The sequence below is a fragment of the Hydra viridissima genome, unplaced genomic scaffold (assembly GCF_058129835.1).
Source record: "Hydra viridissima isolate aposymbiotic clone 2 unplaced genomic scaffold, HvirCarnegie_v1 scaffold_10, whole genome shotgun sequence".
NCBI lineage: Eukaryota > Metazoa > Cnidaria > Hydrozoa > Anthoathecata > Hydridae > Hydra > Hydra viridissima.
The window spans coordinates 3794482-3814959 of record NW_028324309.1 but is presented as its reverse complement, the minus strand read 5'-3'; the positions used below and the strand labels follow the sequence as shown (position 1 = coordinate 3814959).

General features: G+C 29.1%; 2 protein-coding genes across 11 annotated transcripts; one reads left to right on the top strand and one right to left on the bottom strand.

Annotated features, from left to right (window-relative positions):
* Positions 1-823: 823 nt before the first annotated feature.
* On the bottom strand, positions 824-3583 carry LOC149882686 (uncharacterized). The gene is made up of 5 exons (XM_090100690.1): positions 3490-3583; positions 3071-3374; positions 2600-2696; positions 2005-2387; positions 824-1389 (listed from the first exon to the last, which is right to left on the bottom strand). Exons 1-5 carry the CDS (start codon positions 3528-3530, stop codon positions 1339-1341), a joined length of 876 nt encoding a protein of 291 aa, XP_089956816.1. The 5' UTR covers positions 3531-3583; the 3' UTR covers positions 824-1338.
* Positions 3584-7605: 4022 nt separating this feature from the next.
* LOC149882685 (uncharacterized) lies at positions 7606-19410 on the top strand. Of its 10 annotated transcripts, none has more exons than XM_090100330.1 (12): positions 7606-7720; positions 11918-12010; positions 12652-12809; positions 12943-13428; positions 15263-15748; positions 17090-17150; positions 17248-17401; positions 17588-17813; positions 17942-18017; positions 18189-18238; positions 18735-18971; positions 19079-19410. In XM_090100330.1, exons 4-12 carry the CDS (start codon positions 13224-13226, stop codon positions 19156-19158), a joined length of 1575 nt encoding a protein of 524 aa, XP_089956456.1. In that variant the 5' UTR covers positions 7606-7720; positions 11918-12010; positions 12652-12809; positions 12943-13223; the 3' UTR covers positions 19159-19410. The 10 variants fall into 10 exon arrangements, with proteins under 10 accessions (XP_089956456.1, XP_089956461.1, XP_089956454.1 ...); XM_090100331.1 differs by lacking the exon at positions 7606-7720 and adding an exon at positions 11745-11761; XM_090100335.1 differs by having other exon boundaries at positions 12652-12697; positions 18735-19082.
* Positions 19411-20478: the final 1068 nt, after the last annotated feature.

The following is a 20478-nucleotide window of genomic DNA, read 5'->3' as shown; positions in this document are numbered from 1 at the left end:
TATTTTAATTCGTTTTTTACATCCTTGTATTTCTTTACGATTGTAAAAACTAGGTATATATATTTAGTGGGTTGAACTAATGGTTTTAAAACTTTCACTAAAAATTTTCGAAATTGAATTAAAAGTAACGTCGTTTTTGTACAAAAAATGGAATATTCAAACATGAATTAGAAGGAATGATTCGTTAAGAATTAAAATAGAAACCATTTTTTTCCGTTTCAGACATGGATCTTAATTGCTACTGTAAAAAAGATAGGAGGTTGCAAAACAAGACAAGCGCCATCTTAACAACCTGAATATTGTAGGTGAACTCAGTTGTTTTACACTTGCCACTTTTTGCAGTTTAGAACTATTACCATCGTTAGCTATGACTTTCAACCGAGCAATAATTTTACATTTATAATTTAAATTTTTTTTGAATTTCATAGTATATATATTTTTTGATTTCATCTTAAAATTTACTAATAGTTAATAGAAAAAAATAAACTATATTATGAGTTGAAAATATAAATAATTCTTTTTTATACCAATCTAGACACGCCAAACTTTTTCTGGTTTTTTCCAGAAGCTAAAGAATTAAATGTTAAACAACATGCACTTCTTCTAATGGTTGTTAAATGAACTCAAGTTTAAAGACGCAGGCTTAAAATTGAATATTATTAGCGAAAATATTCAATACACAACAGTATTACATACAGGAGTTATAAAATAGTTTTAGTTTGTAAAAAAACATTCCTTTCCATTACACTTTTTGGAATAAAAGACTGAATAGCATGGTAAAACACTTCTTCTAAAATGGAGGCCTAAAACCTGAAAAACTGCTGTTGCTTAATTAATAAAAAAAAGGCAACATTTTTCAAAAACCGCTGAGGCAATACCAAGATAATTAGAATACAAAGTCAAAAAGAAAACGAAAGCCGGTGTAAAATATTTAATAGCTTTCTTTGAGAAACAGATGGTGCGAAAGACTTCTATGCCTGTGTTCTTGCATGATGAAGATGATGAGTTTGACGAAAATGAATTGGTTTTTTAAATTAGATAAAAATATTCAACTAAACTTTTGTTTTTGGTATCGTAAAATGTAAATTTATGTGCTAAAAAAATTTTAATAATCAGTCCATTTAAATAAACTTTTGTCCTAAAAATTTAGGGGATAAACTTTTATCCAAACTTTTGTAAAACTTTAGATGTTTTGAAAAAAGCTAAAGAATATTTTGTTTTGCTTACAAATAGTTTGTAGGCAAAGAAATAATGAACTTTGCTTTTATATACTCCTGAATGTAGAAATGGTGAAAAAAAAAAACGAATTTGAAAATTTTAAATGGCTTTACTGAAAAGTTAGGTTTTTGAACTTGTACTGTTAAGGCCCTGGATCTCTAGAGTTTCGGCCTAACAAAAAAAAAAATTTAAGAAAAAATATTTTTTCAAAATCCGTTCTAATTAGGATCAATGATGTTCGATGGTCGTTTGTTATTAGAAACTGAGTATTCAAAAATGCAAGTTTAAACTACGCTTTAAAATTAAAACTATTTGACAGTTAATCATGATCAAGAATGATGTTCGATGGTCGTTTGTTATTAGAAACTGAGTATTCAAAAATGCAAGTTTAAACTACACTTTAAAATTAAAACTATTTGACAGTTAATCATGATCAAGAATGATGTTCGATGGTCGTTTGTTATTAGAAACTGAGTATTCAAAAATGCAAGTTTAAACTACACTTTAAAATTAAAACTATTTGACAGTTGAATGATCAAGAATTAAAAGAAATCAAGAAAAAAGAAAATAAAAATAAAATAAAGAATGTAAACTTTTTCAAAACAATTAGTAAAAATTTTTAATTTATTCTAGCAGCGCATTCTATTTTTATTTAGCGCGATATTACTGACATGTTTACAGTGAAAACTGTAGTCATCAAAAACCTCTCCTGTTTTAAAAACAATTATGATATGAGATTTAATAATAATATTACAAATGATTCCATCGACTTTTTTAAACATATACCTCCACTTCACCAATGTTCATTTCAACGTCACCTGGTGTTTTAGTAATGTAAACGTAATTTCCATAACCTGAATAGTCAAAGGTTTGTTGCATGCTGCTTGACATCAAGCCTACTTGAGTTGATTCCTCTATCTTGCTATTTACGCCAACTAATAACACACAACCATTTAATCTATCTTGGCAGCAATCGTTTCTATTGTAAACGGTAATATGGTTGAGTTGATACACAAACCTTAAGTCAAGTAATAGCCAGTTTACTTTGCCGTATCCTGTACTAAAGAAGCTGTTATAATCTCCATCAACGACATTAAAAGGGTGGTACAATGTCAAGGAATAAAATGAAGATGCCGAACCTATGGCGCTCCTCGCCACATTTAACAAATCTGATTTTAAAAGATTATATATTAAAAGTATATTATCTTTTTAAACTAGTATAGTTAAATGAATTACAACAAGAAAGACTTATGCACCTTTTTTTTTAAAAAAATATAGAAACTTTAGTAAACCCCTTTTTTGAATGTATAATAAACCTTACTCATTTACACATAATGTTAGTAATTGGACATTCGGGAGCGTGAATGAAATATAGACTTACTCAAACAAACATAAGTGTGTTCCATGCTATTTGTGCAAACATCTCTGCAATTTTCCTTTATTTGGCATGGGTTGTTATTTTTACAAACCTCTCCAACCTGTTCAAAGTAATTGGTAAAAAGCTTTTAGTGTTTGTAAATAAAGTTCACGTTTGGTTTTTGATGATTTGTAAAAACTCAATATATAAACATATACAGGCAGCATTAATAATAATGGTTTTATGTTCTTAACCAGTCATTCTTTGAATTAGAAAATCTGTCAGTTTTACATAAGATTTTTTGTGATTTTATCAGAAATATAGCCGTACTTTTAAACACCTATAAGTTTTTCTGTGTAATTAAAGATATTTAGACAGGTGAGTAAATTATAATTCAAATAGTGATGCATTTCTTTTTTTTTTTTAAATCTGTGTTTAGTGAGTAGTTAGAGGATAAAAAAAGGAAAGAAAAAATTTCTTCAAAACTAAAGTTACGTTTTGATTGTATCCAGAATTTGAATCTAACAAGTCCCAAGCATCGTCAGCTGTTTTATTGATGCTGTTTGATGACATCAGCTCGCATAAACCGTCAGCTCTTTTATGGTTAGCAAAAGTGCACGCAATATTTTTTAAACAATGGTTTCCACATTCAGTTCTGCTGATTGAAGCAATTTTTTTAATAACATTCCCGTTGAAGTAGTTTTTTTCAACCAAACGAAATTGTGCAAAGTAAACGCACGGCAGACGACGAGTAAGAAAACAATTTACTTGACATATGCATAAAACGTGGATTAAGATGCTATTTTGAAAAAAAAAGTTGCATGAAAACTTAATTTCAAATTTTTAAACAAAATACTTAAAGCCCCGAAAACTCGATACTAAAAAATTATTTTTTTGTAGAAAAGACAACTTACAGATGAATCTTCATTTCGATTTTCAGATTAGTAATTTTCATTTTTAATTTGAGACAACGAAAATACTCTTTTCCTATTGTAAATAGTTGTAAATGATAAATGGATATACCATAAATATATAATATATATTCAAAAAGCCATATCAAAATCTCATTAAACGTTCTTCTTCAGTTTATTTTGCATTTTAAAAACAAAAGTTTAAAGGATTTATTGTCAGTATTTCTTTTTTTTAAAACATCAATAAATGTGGTTATTAAAGACGAAGATTTTCGTCTATTTAAAAAACTATTACTGCGTCTCTAACCTTTTTTTTTTACAATGCCCAACTTTTTTGTACCATGTCCAACTTTATAAAATTCTTATACCTCCTATTCAATAAGTACTTAATTATTCTTATAGAAGTACTTAATTATTCTTAAATAAGTACTTAATTATTCAATAAGTACTTAATTATTCTTAAATGAATTGTTTACTGAGGAAGCAAAGTAAACCTGTGGAGCGCTCTCTTCACGTGGTGAAACACTGATTCATACATTTTTATTAAAACTGGTTGATAACAATACTGGACACGGTATAGACTTTAATCAAACTTTAATTGTTATATCAAAACTTATTGTGCTAAAAGAAATGCTTACTAACATAAAATTATTGCCTACCTAATTTTAGCAACATACTCAGCAACAGCAATCTAATCATTGGATGTTTTTTGCATTAAGTCTCAATTTTTGACTAGTATCAGTTTGAATAAAATTTCAATATGTTTAAACTGTTAGTGGATTGCTCCCCCTAATTCAATATTGTTGAGTCAAAAGGTTTCAAAAGGTTCATGGCTGAAAGAGAGCCAAGCATGACGATCAAGTCAGCACGATTATGACAATTTCATGATGTATTAGAGCGGATATATTATAAAATATTGACATCATAATTGAGTCTTGACATCATTAATTTGTTTTTTTTTGTTTTTTTTTGCGAAAGGAAAGAACATATTTTAACTTTGGGTTCCTTCGCTTGCTGTTAAGCGACATTTTCAAAAACTGGTCAACCACGCGAACTAGTTTTTATAAATTGTTTTTGATTTAAAACCACAAAATATAAAATTGATGAAAGATATTTAATATAGATGATTTCAATTGTTTCAATAACAAACTTAAAGAACATAAATATAGCACGGTTTTAATCATGTGGCGTACGTAACAAAAAAGTTCACGCGTATTTACACGTACTCGGTAACGAACTTATTAATTTGTTATAGCTTCTGTTTTGAATTTTTAATCAATTTTTGCTTGCGTTTCGCAAACGTCTATAAAAATCAATGGTAGAAAACAATAATGATTACTAAAAAGTATATTGAGTTAAAAAAAAGTAGCTATATTTTAAAGCATTGCTAAAGCGGTTAATAACTCGTTAATAACTGATTAGTTACTGGTTAGCAAATGAAGACAACAGGGTAGAAACCAGACAAATCTCAAGCTTTAACATTATTTGTTACCTCCTTTTTTTAATCTTTCCATATTAACTATTGATACAAACAAATGCATACAAATTGAAAAATCATCTTCTTCATTGGTAAAGAGCAGTTAAAAATACCATATTTTATTGAAGAATAAAAATCTTTTAAACTTTAAAATCCTTATTTCTCAAAAGCTGAGAAATGTAGTGTCTGTTTTAGGAAATGTCATGGGGTTCCGTTCGGCCGCCGAACGGGTAATTTTTAAAATTTTTAGTTCCCTTACTCGTTCGGGTATAGACCCCTTAAATACCCAATAATCCGATGACCCAAAACAATGACCAAGCGGGTTAACGAGCACCGATAAGGAAGGAATTGAAACCAATAGATTATTGGGTACCCGTTTGACTATTGAATTTTTTTAGTACCCGAAAACCCGAACCCGTTCGGCTTTTGGCTTAATCACCGTTTGGGTCTCTAAACTTAGTAAAAGGTTTTTAAAAATTGTAAAAAACGCAAAAATCGCTGACAGTTAATAAAATTTGCTACGAATAAATTACTGTAACTTTAGCATCTTTGAAACGGTAATTTTGAGTCTGTGAAATGTGTAAACTAAAGTTTATAAAAGGCGCTAAATTAAACTTATTTCAGCTAGGAGTTAAGGAAGTATTTAATTACACTGACTGAGTCCACAGTTAGTTAAACAACATAAATAAATGAAACAGGTTAAATGATGTGAAAATAAATGCTGTTTAATTATCAAAAGTTAACTTTCTCAATACTTTCGTTGCCTTAGTTATCATAGAAATAAAACACTGCCAAATATAGCATTTTTAACTTTGAATTTTTAATGATTTCAAAATAAATCTTTAAAATTTGGAGATTTACTGTTTGTTTTCATGAGTTTCTTAGCAGGAAATAAATTGAAAAAAATCTAAACCAAGGTTAAAAAAATTATTTCCGACAAATTCTTTCGCTTCTTCACCCAGTGGGCATGCATCATCTTCACGACGTTTTACGGACGTCTTACGAACTTATGGACGTCTTATGGACGTCTTACGGACGATGTATGCCCACTGGGCATTTTCATACATCTTTAATGTTAATTGAACAACGTTAAAACAACGTTAATTGCATCAACAGGGCTTCCTAGCTGTAATCATCCGGCTCCTCATTTGAAATTAATGAAGAGCTTTTGGTTTCGGAACAGAAATTGAACAGCAGAATCTGACAGCTGCATCTCTATCAAATAGAAAACATCTTTCATTTCTATAATCAAGGCGAAAATTGCATTAGTGCTATTGAAAATAGCACTAATGCAAAAACCATCTGATCATGGTTTTTTAAACCATGATCAGATGATTTTTATTTCACTTTCTTCTTAAATCAACTGTTATCTATAACAACTTTGTTAATTAATGTTAGTTTGTTCATTTTCAATAAAAAGTTGCTTTAATTGCTAGTAATGACCAGTTTAGTCACATATAAGTACTTTTTGAGATAATCAGAAGACCTAGATGTATATAGAAATGGTTTAAAAAGCCATAAGCGAAGAGAAGAAAACAGATAAATAAAAGGGTCTGAAAGAAGGCTCGAGGGTTAAGAGACAGAGAAATAACAAGTAGGCAGCAGATTTTATGAGATTTATGTCAGAAATACTCTGAAAACATTATAAATGGGTGTTGGTATTCAGCGTCAGCCAGGATTTAGAAGGTTAAAAAAAACCTGCGGAGCGCATAGTTTATTTTGACTATCCTGATCCTGGATAATATATATCATATCAGTTTTCTAATGGCTGCATAAAAAACCTAAACATTGGTATTTACGCAGCCATTAGAAAATTGATGACGAAGACCAACAACTGATAACAAGAAAAATGCACAATTCTCTTAAAGTAAATCAAAGTATTTGACAAAAACTGTATTCGGAAGACATTCTAGAGGGCCTATTCCGACCCAGTTTAAAGAACAATCTTTACATGAGATATGAAGGAATGCTTAGATCTATGGTATAAAAATGCTTTCCTTAGAGTAAGGTAGGGTGAGAGGCATCTGTAAAAGGAAGCAGTAGGAATTAAAAGTTAATTGTCAAACCATTTGTAAAATGGGAAAGTCTACAATACAGGTGCTTTTATTTATAATTTACAAGCTATTGATACTAAAAAATAGATATTAAGTCTAAATTAACATTGGCTGTTGTTGTGGAGATGTTTGTAAATTTAGAATGTTGATGTTTTTATGATGGCAAGCACTCACCATAAGGAAAATGCCAAATCACCAAAATGAGTCTACAACATCTATGTAGATGTGGTAGATAAAGGGTATTTAAGCGATTTGGTAAAATATTATTAAAGGTGTTGAAGTGATTCATTAAAATACTATTGGACTATTCCGTTTGGTATTATTAATTTGTTTGAAATCCACGTGGCCACGTGGCACGAGAAAATAATTTCGAAAAGCAAAATCGTTGATTTTGTATATAAATGAAATGAGTTTGAACTTGAAGTTTGTTCGAAAATATATTCTAACGTAATTCACTTAAAAAAAAAAGTCAGGCGTTTTTTGGCTTTTTTTTTTTTAAGTTGATTTCCATTCGGCAACTGTTGAACAAAATACAATAAACTAAATAAATAAACGAACTCTCCTTCAACAAATAGAACTAGGTTACCATGACAACTAACTTGTGATTTTTTTAAAATGAAAAAACTTTGAAAAAAAGTTACTAAAACACAAATTTATAAAAACTCTGTAATGGAAAATAAAGTTCACAAAGTTGTAATTAATGGTAAGAGCATATATTTATACTTTTATTACATCCTTACTTCTTACATTTTTTGCTTTAACTTCAAAGTATTGTGTTGATCATCCGTAGTTGCTTTTCTATCTTTTCTTTGATTTAATAGAGTTAAGATCAAAGAATGATCTTAACTCATGTACGTTGATGTTAATAGAATTAAGATCTTTCTTTTGGAGCGAAAGAAATTCATGAACCAATATTGAAAAGACAACTAAACTTAGCCAAGAAGGTACTTTATTTTGACCCAGAATTACTTGTGTTCGTTGTTTTTCAATAACCTGTTCCAATTCTTCATAGAGGCATAAAACCTAACACTTAGATTGATTGTATATGGTTGCTAAAAACTTTTTAAAGAGTTTTTATTATTAGCAGATGTAATGGTTAATTTAATGTATAGTAGTTTCTTTGATATGGGGTATAACTACCACAAATCATAAGATTGACGAGAATATCAGATTCACGAAAATATAAAAAATTTTGAAGTTAAAGCAAAAATGTAAGAAGTAAAAGATGCAATGCCAAAGTAAAAATCCAAGTATAACTTAAATCATTGGCGCCTAAAATGAAAATTTATTAACCATAAATGTACATCTGAATATAAATGATGCTACAGATGAGATTCTGAAATACCGATTTTTTTATTGGTAACTTCCATGCCTTGTTCACTAAATTTGAAATAAAAATTTTTCCAAGAAAATTTATTGGAAAGTGTTAAGTTTTTTTAATTTTTTATTCATTGAGTTTGTTTTTTGTTTTTTTAACTATTTATTTATTTTTTCATTATTATTACCATCCATGATAATTTAATAAACAGAATACACTATGAAATTTTAGGTTATTTAGGTACATACAAACACACACTCACACAAACACAACACCGCAGACACAGACACACACTCACCCCGCATGCGCACACACACACCACCCATGCGCACACCCACATATCCATATAACATTGAGTTTATTCATATTTTTTAGCGTAGTTTAAGCTCAGTAAATTTATGTAAGCTTTTAAAATGTTTTCTTTAAAATTCAATGAGTTAGTCTACATTGTTTGAAGTACACTATTAGAAAGGTATTCGAATAAATATAAAAAAAAAACTCGAAAACATGAAATGCATGAAAACTTCATTTCTTTGTGGGCCATGCCATCATAGTTACATTTAGAAATTTTATACGGCATAGTTGTGAGTGAATCGCAAGCGCTTTTTTTTATTATCATTCTTCCATCAGAGTTTTTCTCAATTTGTAAGAGATAAAATGCGCGATAGCAATGAAAATTAAAAACTATAAAAAAAACTATGTTGAAGTCAATAATTATCTTTTTGTTATTATACATTAATACAGTGAATGATAAAAAAAATAGCAAATACTGAATAAATAATGTATGCAAATAGAAATACTTGTTCAAAAAATATAGTTTAGAGGGTCGTGGATGACCGTTCCGGTACTAAGACACGTATCGTACTTATTTAACTTTTATAAGTTATGCATAAAAAATATTAAAAAAGGCAAGTTTGTCACTAATTAAAAAACATGAGAAATAAGAACTATTTTGATCTTAAATTAGTTTATCTCCCTCGCAATTCGCAGATATGAGGTAGTGTGAATAGAAATGAGCAATTGCTTTTGCTATGTGTTTTCGGAGCAATTACTCCACTTTACGTAATGTAATTGTTCCAAAAGAGCAATTGCTCCAAAATCACATAGCAAAACCAATTGCTCATTTTTTATTCACACCACCCATGGTAACATGGCTCATGTTAGCAATAAAATAATGAGAACAGCTGAAATCTCTTCTTAATAATTGAATAAGAGGTTTTGAAAGTAAAATAATAAGATTATTTTACGCTGCTTAAGTAAAAATTATCCTCTTACTTTCTAAATGTTTGTAAAACCCCATACCGCAACAATAATAAAAATATAAATATTTACACCATCGCGAAATTTTTTAAGTCATCATATTCAGCGGTTTCTATAAATATCGGCGTTTTACAGAAATAAATTATTAAAAAACATGAACTAAGATTGTTAATTCTTTTTTCAAAATAAATTTTATTTCGCAAGAATAATATTTCTCGCCATTTTTTTTTTACCGAGTGCAAAAAATCATATTGAAAGTGCTGTAAAAAAAATAGGTGCCTACTTTATACAGGGCCGGATTTGTTGCATAAATAGGCCGAAAATTAAATGTCAGTTTTCAGCCTTTTTTTTCGCCAGGCACGTCGCGTTGATCAAGTTGACAAATTAGTTGTGAGAAATATAGTAAATAAATGCGCAGTAGTTAATTGTCGAATTGGTTATAAATTAAAAAAAAAAGTGAATCTAGTTATCTTTTTGCAAGTAAAGCTGTTTTTAGTTTCCCCAAAGATACTAATTTAGAAGAAAAATGGATTAATTTTGTAAACAGAAAAGATTGGAAACCAAGCAACAGTTAAATGCGTGGATCATTTTGAAGCAAATCATTTAAAATATGGAAAACGATTTACTTGAAAACATGAGTTAAAACCTGTTCTATCCATTTATTCTGAAGAAACATGCCTAAGTTTCTAACTTTCGTAAACCACCAACTAAGCAAGATCCTACTATCCTAGTTAAAATTCATTCATTTCAAGAAATGGATAAAATAAAAAATATTGATATGCTTCATGAATCTAATTCTCCAAATGGATTTAGTTTCCAAAGATATGAAAGTTTTGTTTTATATTATCGTTTGTTTTTTGTAGACTCCACTCCTTTTATTGAATCAATAAGTGTTGATAACAATTTGCATGTAAAACTACATTACAAAAGTTGTCCACTTCCACTTCTTCATTGGTGTAAAATTATCAACAATTGTAAACTCACAAGTTTATCTATTTTAAATAATTTGGTGTCTTATACACATAACCTTCTTAAAGGGAATTATTTAGTTAATGAACTTTCAAGACTAATCTTTTTCAAATCTAAAGGTTGTCCTCCATATTCTTCAAAAGTGTTACGCTTTGCATTAATGCAAAGATATTTATCATCTCAGGTTTATTCGGATCTTTTGGAACAACTTCCTTTACTGTCAAAGCCATTTTTAAAGAAGTTAGTACCAGGTGGAATTGATCCAACAAAATCATTAAAGTTGTTATTAAATGAGGACAAAATAAGCAATTATTCTGTTATTCTTTTTGATGAAATGTATCTGCAGCAATCTTGTGAATACCATAGTGGTAGACTTTACCTTAGTCTTAGAATTTTGGAAATGAGATCGTTATTAAAAAATTTGACTTTTGAAAACTGGATTTAAAACCATTTTATTCAGATGTGAATTTGAATTCAATTTCAGAACTTTTTAACAATGAAATTCAGAAATGTGAGTTAGATGAAGACAGTAGAGAGGTTGCTATATTTATTGCTGGATATATATGCAGAAAGTTACTTAAAAAATTGAATTGTGAATTATGAACTTTATTTCTAAAAAGTGATGCCATTGATATAAATACAGAATATATTGACCTACTATATATATATATTGTTTACACAAATAAATTGTTTTAACTACAATTTTTTTTATAATTTCAATATAATTAATATCTCTACTCCAAATGCAATCTTATTAATGCATCTGTTATATTTTAAATGTTAAAAATTGTATATTTGAAATGAACTGTGAAATATGGTTTTACTAATCTAATATTTGATAATTTAACATCTAATTTGATATTTCAAAACACAGATGAGTTAACCTAAAAAATTTTAAATAAGGGATACTTAATAAACCTTAAACTTAAAGAAACTTAGGAAATGTTAAGTGTTACTGTTAAAAGTATTTTACATTTAAAAACAGACACTTAAAATACTGAAAAACTGGCCTATTTGTGCAACATCTGGCAGTGTATAAAGTAGGCCATGATAAGTGAATATAATTCTTAATTAGTTTTCGCTCCATTTTCTACTTAAACATACTGTTAGCCTTATTTCTAGATTGGTCATAAGTAAAGGTGATCATAAGCAGAGATGGTCATGAGTAAATGTGATCATACGCATAGATAACCATAAGTAATGTGTAACTTAAAAAACTTTTTTTTTATATATAAATTTGATTAAAAAAGTTTTAAAGACAGCATCTCTTTTAACTCATTGTTGTAAAATACTATTTTTTTAAAACATTTGAATTCATCGTCATCTAGTCTTCATGAGATTTAATTTCATTAGAATGGTTAAGTAAAATGTCTTCAATAGCCTGTGATGGCTCAGAGACAGAGGAAGTCCTGGACTATTGATGACCGGTCGGATAACTAAAGGGAGGTGAGGGTAGATAACAATGTTTTATTTTTAGAGTTATATTGAGCAAAATAATTCTTTAAAAATGCATATTATTTAAATGATTTTTTGATTTGATTGGTAATAAAAAAAACCCGTAGTATATTTTAGTTAAAAATACTCATTTTTTGTAATTACAATTATTTTGAATTTTCAGTTTAAAGACCTGGATTCCTTTTAAAATGAAAAAGAAAGTAGTTTAGGATATGGTACTAACAAGTGATATCTTAGTTTCTTAACAAAAACAGCAGTAATAACAGCAACAATATCATCAATACTATAACAATAACATCAAACGTATATTTATAAATTCAATAAACCAAATAAGTAAATTAAAAAACACAGATGCAGACAATAAAAACCAATTACGTTTGCAATATTAAAAATTTAGTCAGCAAGTACATATAAAAGGTCAGATCCTGTTGAAGCCTGCTACAACTCACTCCAAATCTTAAATATATATTTATACAGTGCTGTTTTGATTTTTAGAGTCAAATGATGAAATATTAAAAACTTTTTGACTTGCAATATATAGCAACTTAAAATATATAGCAACTTTGTTAACTTTTATCGCTATCATTTTTAATTTGCTTTTTGCAATTTCTCACCTAATTTTTTTAATTCAGGTGGAACATTTATTTTTGATATTTCTCTTGGTTAAAAGTGCATACCGTAAGTAACATTTTTTGTACTGGATTTTCAAAATGAGATTGGAAACTTCAACTTCGCCTTCATAACCAACCTTAAATGTGATAGCACATGCTCTCTCCCAGCTGATAAAATAGTTAATAATTTTTTTAAGTTAATAGTTTTTTTTTTCCTTTTATTCTTTTTTTTTTTTAGAATTGTTTTTTTATATGGAAGTTTTTTTCTTTTTTAGAGTTATTTATTTTAAAGGAAGTTTTTTCTTTTTTTAGAATTGTTTATATTAAAGGAAGAGATAGAGTTAAAAAAGAATCAATTTGTTGCAATTCTAAGCAAACTTCCTAAAGAATATGAGCTATCATTCGAATTAAAACCAACGACGTTTTTAACTGGGTACGCAAATGTCATACATTTATCATTAAATGGAGATAGTGCGAATTACGGGGATAGAACGCCTGGGGTTTGGGTCACTAATGAAGAAACTCTTCACATTTCTTCAGCAATAAATGGCGTGGCTAATAACTTTTTTTCAACAACAACTAAAATTGCATTAATGGTTTGGACATATGTTAAGATTTCTCAACTTCTCAATAATGGAATATATAGTTTTACAGTGCAAGTAGATAAAGCTAAAGTTTATGAATTGGAAAACAAAAGAGCAATGGAGTTTACAAGTGTTAAAGTTTATTTTGGAGATCCTTGGTGGCCTGCACAACCGGGATACATTCGAAACTTTTCCATAACTAACGCAATTGAAAGTAATTAACCACTTTTTTCTTGTTTTTTTTTATTATTACCATCATAAGTCTTGATTTACACTTAAAATATTAAACTGTTATGAATGGTCGATGCGGGTGGAAGTTTTGTCTTACAAACGATTAAAAAATAATACGAAACTCAGTTTAAATATTTTAGGTTGTCATATGTCTTGTTAATCATACTCTGTAAATGTTTTGAACTAAAAATTACCCATTTTTAACAATTATTGCAAATTTTGTGCGCCAGTTTAGCCTCAAATTTGCTAAACCGATTGACGAAGAGGCTAAAATTGGCACATATTAAAAGTCATGCTTTAGGATCCAAATTTGTCTTCAAATCTCAATAAAATATGTAATTTAATATTTTTTCAGATATTGTTTCTATATTTACAAACAATCAAAGGTTTATTTTTAGGCAAGGTTACATTTTTTTATGTTTTTAGTTCAAATTAAAAACATTAGTTATTACATAATGCAATTAACCTGATGGCTGTCTATATGGATTAACTCGATATCCTTTATTTCAACATTTTTCTTTAATTCATAAAGCCTTTTTGTTGAGTAACATCAGATTTAAAAATATGTCTGCTCAGTTTATTTTTTTGCAGTAGTGTTGATTTTCTTTTTGCTCGTGGTTTTCTTTCATTGGGGGCATTTGATTTTATTAAAAACTAATTCTTTAAAGCTTTTATTATCTTGAAGTGTCAGTGTTGGTATACACACAATAACAACCTTGTGGCTTGTGGCTTTGACCCTATGATCTTGCAATCGTCACACAAACAAATTGAATTTTTATCATAAATTGCTGTTAAAAAACAATGTATTGTTTTGCAAAGTTTGATGCACAATTTTTACCCGCATAAGTATAAATTGTATAATATCTATGGTTTTTCTTATACTGTTTCTTTACGCTCTATCAAACGCGCGAATCATTTTGTTCTATAATCTAAAAAAAGTAAAATCTTGCAAAACTGCCTGACCCGAGAAAACCCTTTCGTGCGGTAATAGGGTAGACCATATGAAATAATAGTATATATTCACTGAAATCTAATGTTTAAGAATCAGCAAGAAAATTTAAGTTTAAAAATTTTACTCCATTTGACAGAAAAGAACCTCAAATGACACCTGAATTTTATATTTTTACAGCATTAAACTTGTATCACATGAAACATACAAAAAAGTTTTAAATTAATTCAAATATTGCTTATGCCTTTCTTTTAAAAAAACTTTATAGAAATTTATGGGGTACTCTAAAAAATAATGCTTTTATGTAAATTTAGAAAGTTTTGATTACAAATAATGAAGTAGGCTTGTATTAAATGCGGTGTAATAATTCATTTTAAGTAGTTTAGGTTTTTAATTTTTCAAATATGATGAAAAATAAGAAAGTTATGGGAAATTGAGGAAGAAAAATTAAAAACAACGATTGGGATAAACTTTAGTGAATTCATGCTAATGTTTAATTAGACCTACCAAATACCCTCGTCAAAATGTCAGCCAGTTTTGCAAGATTTTACTTTTTGTGGGAATGTCTCCCTTTTCTATCTGCCGGCGTAGTTATTTGGATCTTAAGCATTTGAATGCAATCTATAGACATTATGAACTGGTCGGTAAGTATGCTCGAATATCAGGAACGAGAAATAATTTGGTGGCTTTTATTTTGTTTATACAGAAGTCATAATTATCTCGACTTTACTTTTAGTAGATGGTCTGAAAAAACAACCATTAAATAACTAGCGTCACTAATTTCGCGCTTTAATCTCAACTAAGTAAACGTATAGCTGTTCAAAAGTTTTAAAATTGTAAAATATTTTCAGTTTGTATTTTTAACTAGATTCGTTCAGTATGATTGACGAAGTCGAGTTAAAGCAAAATCAATTACAGAAAGTTTTTAATACACTTCCTAAAGAATACGAGTTGGCTTTTGAGGTTAAACCTACATCATATAGATTTCAGTGGAGTAATATAATTCACCTTACTATTGGAGGTAATTCAGAAACTTATGGTGATCGAACACCAGGAGTATGGGTTCATCCCAATTCACAACTGCAGTTTTTTTCAGCAATAAACGGAAACCCCAGCGAGACATATTATTCATCAATAATAATGAAATTAATGGAGTGGACGAAAATTAAGATTGCACAACTTCAGATTGATGGAGCTAGCGTTTTTACAATATGTGTAAACGAAGTCATTATCCACACTATGCAAAACAATGATGCAAGGGAGTTCAAAGATGTTAAAGTATTCATTGGTGATCCATGGTACCTTGTTCAACCAGGTTATATTCGAAATATAGTTATGAAAAACGTTTTTGTGGGTAAGAATTTTTTGTTGAATAAAAATTTTTTTTGCACTCAGTAACAATCGCATTATCTCCAAACACCTTTCCTTATTGGTAATTTCTCGACATGCGTAACTTGTTGAAAAATGGGTGTTGATTTTACTTTTTAAATGTTCAGCTGTCATGAATAAAAATTTAGTTATCTTTTTTGAATTTATCGTCACATTGTCGCATGAGAGTCTATAAATCTAACCAACATTTCGGAAAAAATGCGATAAACTAAATCTCACATTCTAAAAACAATTGAAAAGAAACCTCAATTTTGGCCAAATTATTCACCAAGTTCTAACTGTAGAAAGTTTTTACAACAAGTTTCTAATTGATCTGCAACCAGCACAATTTTTTTAGCTAATTGTTCACAGTAATCCAGAAGCTTGTAGACAATAAGCCGAACTACATACCCGCATCGAAACAAACTTCTTTGAAGCATTGAATTTCGGCATCAGTGCAACTCCACGCTAGGCAAAGTTGTTTATACATGGCAACTAATTGACCAATTCATATGCAGTCTTGTATGATTCTGGCTACTCACTAACAGCAACATCAAGGAAGCTAGTCCTGATAATATCATGCAAACATTAGTAGAAATAGACAAATATTCAATCGTTTTTATTTTAAGTTTCACTAGATGTTACAAAACAGCTCATGAGCTTAAAGATGCATTTTTAAAAATTTTTTTTTGTTCTTGCAAATGAAGAAAATGGAAAACTGTAGTCGGTTGCTAACCCAGTATTTTGACAGTACATAGTTTCTAACTTAAGCTTTAAAAAATGTTTTTCTTTACATTCAAAAGTGCTTGAAAGACGTTAATGCGACGGTGAAAGCTTTAGATTTTAGATTCGTATTTAACTCCTTTAAATTAAGTTTTCATCAACCAAAAAAATGCAGATGTGACGCTTGTGAAAGATAAAACGGGGAAATAGGGAATTAATAATGAAGCACCCATAGAAGAGATGCGTTGAGTGCATTTGTAGACAAATGTAGTCAAAATTTTGTAATAACGGTTTTAACTAAAAACTATCGTAGTGATGATTGCGTACTTGACGGTTTTAACTAATTAACTTTTAATTATTTTATTTTTTAAATACTCTATCAAAGTCATTTATGATTATACGTTACACCACAACAGGAAAAAAATGTTTTGGAAATATTTGGCAAGAAATGCCCATATAGTTTTCACGATAAAAGCAGACAAACCCTTAAAGTAGATTTTCTCGAAAGAAAAAAGTCAGTTAGAACTTTATAATTCTCAAGTGACAACATCTATATTGTTATATCATTTTTTATAATGAAGCTTTACTCTTGGTGTTTTTTAAGATGAAAGCGAAGATGAAAAACCTCTTATCTTAGTAACTATCAAGGGATTGGTTATAGGCAGGTAAATAAAATTGTTCATTTAGTTAATTTTTCCATTTATTACAGGTTATCACAGTATAAAAATGCATCTTTTATGTACAATGGGAAATTTACTTTAGTAACATTTTAAGTTTGACAAGCTTGATCGCTTCTAAGCAACAAATAGGATTAACTGCATTTAACCTGACACTGGAGTATTCCCTACCCCTGTTTGCAACAATACATTCTTTTAGTATCTCAGATGGGCTTGTACACTTCGGTTCGATGTTTACAGTAAGGCAATGCTATGCAATATTCATTTTCTTTTATTTTTTATTTAAAAACCAATAGTTATATTTTTTTAACCAAGATATATTAATGCCTTCTTGTAAAGAAATTGTAATAAAAATTATTTATCTGTTTTTATTTTTTACCTTCATAAATTTTGGTATTTTTAAAAGAACTTCTTTTTTTTTGTAGTTTTCAGGAACCTCTCCTAATAACAGATTTAATCATAGCATCAATATTACAATTGTAACAAGCGCTTGTCCAATTGAAAACCAATTTTTTCTTGAAATTCCTTTAAAAGTATCTTTTCAGAATCTAAAAGGAAAAAAATGGAATCAGTACGAAACTTTCAGGACTAAGATAGCCTGTCGGAATGTTACTAAAACTAAGTTGATAAAAGATTTTACAGCATTACCAGGTTAGCATTTTTTAAAATTGCATTAAAAAAAATGATAATGCTTTTTTATTGCAAATTATGGAAGCTGAGTAATACTCGATCGTTTTAATACCTTCTTTGATTATTATTGTGAACGATTTAACTTTTAGAAAGCTATCCCCGAGGTTTATATTGGGATGACATTGAATCTAGCATTTATGTTTGCATGAATCAATATGTTAGTAGGTATTATAACCTTTATCCAAAAATCAAACTTAAAGAAAATAAAGTCGTTCCAAATACATGAATTAGAACTTAATGTCAGTCTTAAAGAGCAAGTTACAAAAAAATCTATTATACTTTTAAAGTAAAAATTGCTGTGAAATATTGACTGTTAATCACACTGACATTTTTTAGCACGAAAACGGCCTGCTACTATTCCTATTCTGATGGCAAGTTATGGTCAGGTAATCTTTTCTCTATTTATTTTAGAAATATCTGTATACAAGTTTACATTAAGAAAAAGTATTTAGTCGCATTTTAGTCGCAAAAAGCCGTTCATTTTCTGCGCTTTTTTTTCCTTTTTTGTTTTTCAATATAATAAATAAATTTTTAATAAAATAAATTTTTTTTTTTTTGTTTTTTTGTTTACAATCCAAAACATAGAGCAAAAAATTCATCAGTTAGAAAGGGTGATTTCCTAAGCCACTGAGCAACTGCCCTGATTATAAAAGTTATTAGTCTTAAAAAACCAACCCTTATTCCCTCCCCCCCTTTCCTTCCCCTCCCATCCCTCCACCACCCTCCCTTCCTCCCGTCCCCCCACCCCACCCAGGTCTAATCAGCAATAATCATTTTGAACCCTGAGAAACTAAATCTCAGTTAATAAACCACTGCCTTAATGATAGATGCAAATTGTTGCAACTGTATTTTTTTCTGTAAATCTTCTTTTGTTAACTTTAGATATGGACATGCGAGTAGGTTCTGTTCTTGGCCACCACTTTTCTACGAGAGTATTGTATGCAGTACACAGAAACCAAAAATCTTATTTGATGTACCATAATGCCTATAAGAAGTGGTTGGTGATCACTAATGACGAGTTTGTAAAAAATATATCTGATAAGATCAATTTAAATGGTTGTAAAAATCTTGATGAGAGCTATTTAGCTGTTTACAGATTTGGGCAAAACCAGTGGATGCGTATGCACAAATATGATTTCGGATTGCTATAGCTTAACACACTTTATAAATATTTTCTGCTAAGATTTCAAAATTTCAAATATAACCATTTCTGAATATTACTTTAGGAAATGATGAGGGTTTGTTTATTCGAAAATCTGTCAACGATTCCTGGATTCAAAGATTTCAATGGAATAAGAATTTATAAGATAACCTTTGGTGTTCATTCTAGCAAATGAACAGTGAAGATTAGAGATTGCATTGCTAAAATGAGCTTGAGCACGTTTTAGTCTCATGTTAACTCGCTGAAACCTGGAATCGTGTTTTCAATGAATTTTTATTAAGAAATTAACGGACGGACCCGTAAAAACAATTTTTAAGAACCCTTTTGCTAGCAAAGTCTTGCAAATCGCAATGCTAAGGATTCTCCTATTCAAGTTAATACATTCAATTTCTCTAAGCTTTGTTATATAATCAAAATCCTCATTGACCTCAGTCATAAACTTTTTTTGTGTTGTAAGTTTTTATCATCTTAAGTGACCAATCATCAATAAGCTTTGTTTTGGCTGTTTCAACCCAATAGGTAGTATATAATAACTTAATTATGAAATTCTAACCTACACTACTCCTGACTACATATCTTTCAATGCTTCCTATTTGAGTTTATCCTTTTATAAGTAAATGTAATTGGCTCCGCTAACTTTAAAATTAATTCTACATTAGAAATATCAGTTGCCTTTTTATTTTTTATTTTTCCTTCATTACTCAAATCATTTGCTTCTTGATAGTCCAAGAGCTCATCAGGCTCTAATTTAACTTTTTTCTGACTCAGTGTTTTTTTTTTTTTTAAGTTCTTTCATTTCTTTGGCTTTGTTTTCTGGTTTCAATATAATCAATTTGAAGCTTACTTTTAATTCAAATTTAAGTTTTTAAATTCTTTCGGTTATTTGTAGTTGCAATGAACTTTTTTGGATAATCATAGGAACAATTTAAATCATCGCATTTTATAATTGCACGTACGCAAACTTGAATATCAAAAAGTTAATCAAAATTTGTCCCAAAACTTAACTTTTTTCTAATTCCTTATTTCCTTGGACATGCAACTGCTGCAGCCTCATTTCACAAAGCCACTATTTTATTGCAAATCTTATTGTCAGTAATAACTTAAGTAATTTAAAATTGACCATCTCCACTGCATCACTGATTTGGAAAAGCTGGTAATGTCTTTGGCCTTTTCTTTTTCTAGATAACTTTTTTTCAAAAAATTCCATATTTTAATGCATCCCTTTTTTTTGAGAGTTTCATTAGTTGAGAGTTTTTTTCTTTGTACCAATACAAAGACTCATTTTTTGCATTAGATTTTATTCTAGTCTATGGTGCCATAGTAGATTTTATTCTAGTCTATGGTGCCATAGTAGATTTTATTCTAGTCTATGGTGCCATAGTAGATTTTATTCTAGTCTATGGTGCCATAGTAGATTTTATTCTAGTCTATGGTGCCATAGTAGATGTTTTAGAAAAATACAAA

Bases quoted from the DNA above. Each gene is read 5' to 3' on its own strand.
- LOC149882685 (XM_090100326.1), top strand. The intron at 12,698-12,942 runs GTAAGTAACATT...TTCTTTTTTTAG, and splicing joins CTTGGTTAAAAGTGCATACC to AATTGTTTATATTAAAGGAA. The intron at 13,429-15,262 runs GTAATTAACCAC...ATTTTTAACTAG, and splicing joins CATAACTAACGCAATTGAAA to ATTCGTTCAGTATGATTGAC.
- LOC149882686 (XM_090100690.1), bottom strand. From the start codon at position 3,530: ATGAAAATTACTAATCTGAAAATCGAAATGAAGATTCATCT. The intron at 3,375-3,489 runs GTAAGTTGTCTT...TTTTCAAAATAG, and splicing joins ATCGAAATGAAGATTCATCT to CATCTTAATCCACGTTTTAT. The intron at 1,390-2,004 runs GTATATGTTTAA...TTTTTTTGTTAG, and splicing joins TGAACATTGGTGAAGTGGAG to GCCGAAACTCTAGAGATCCA.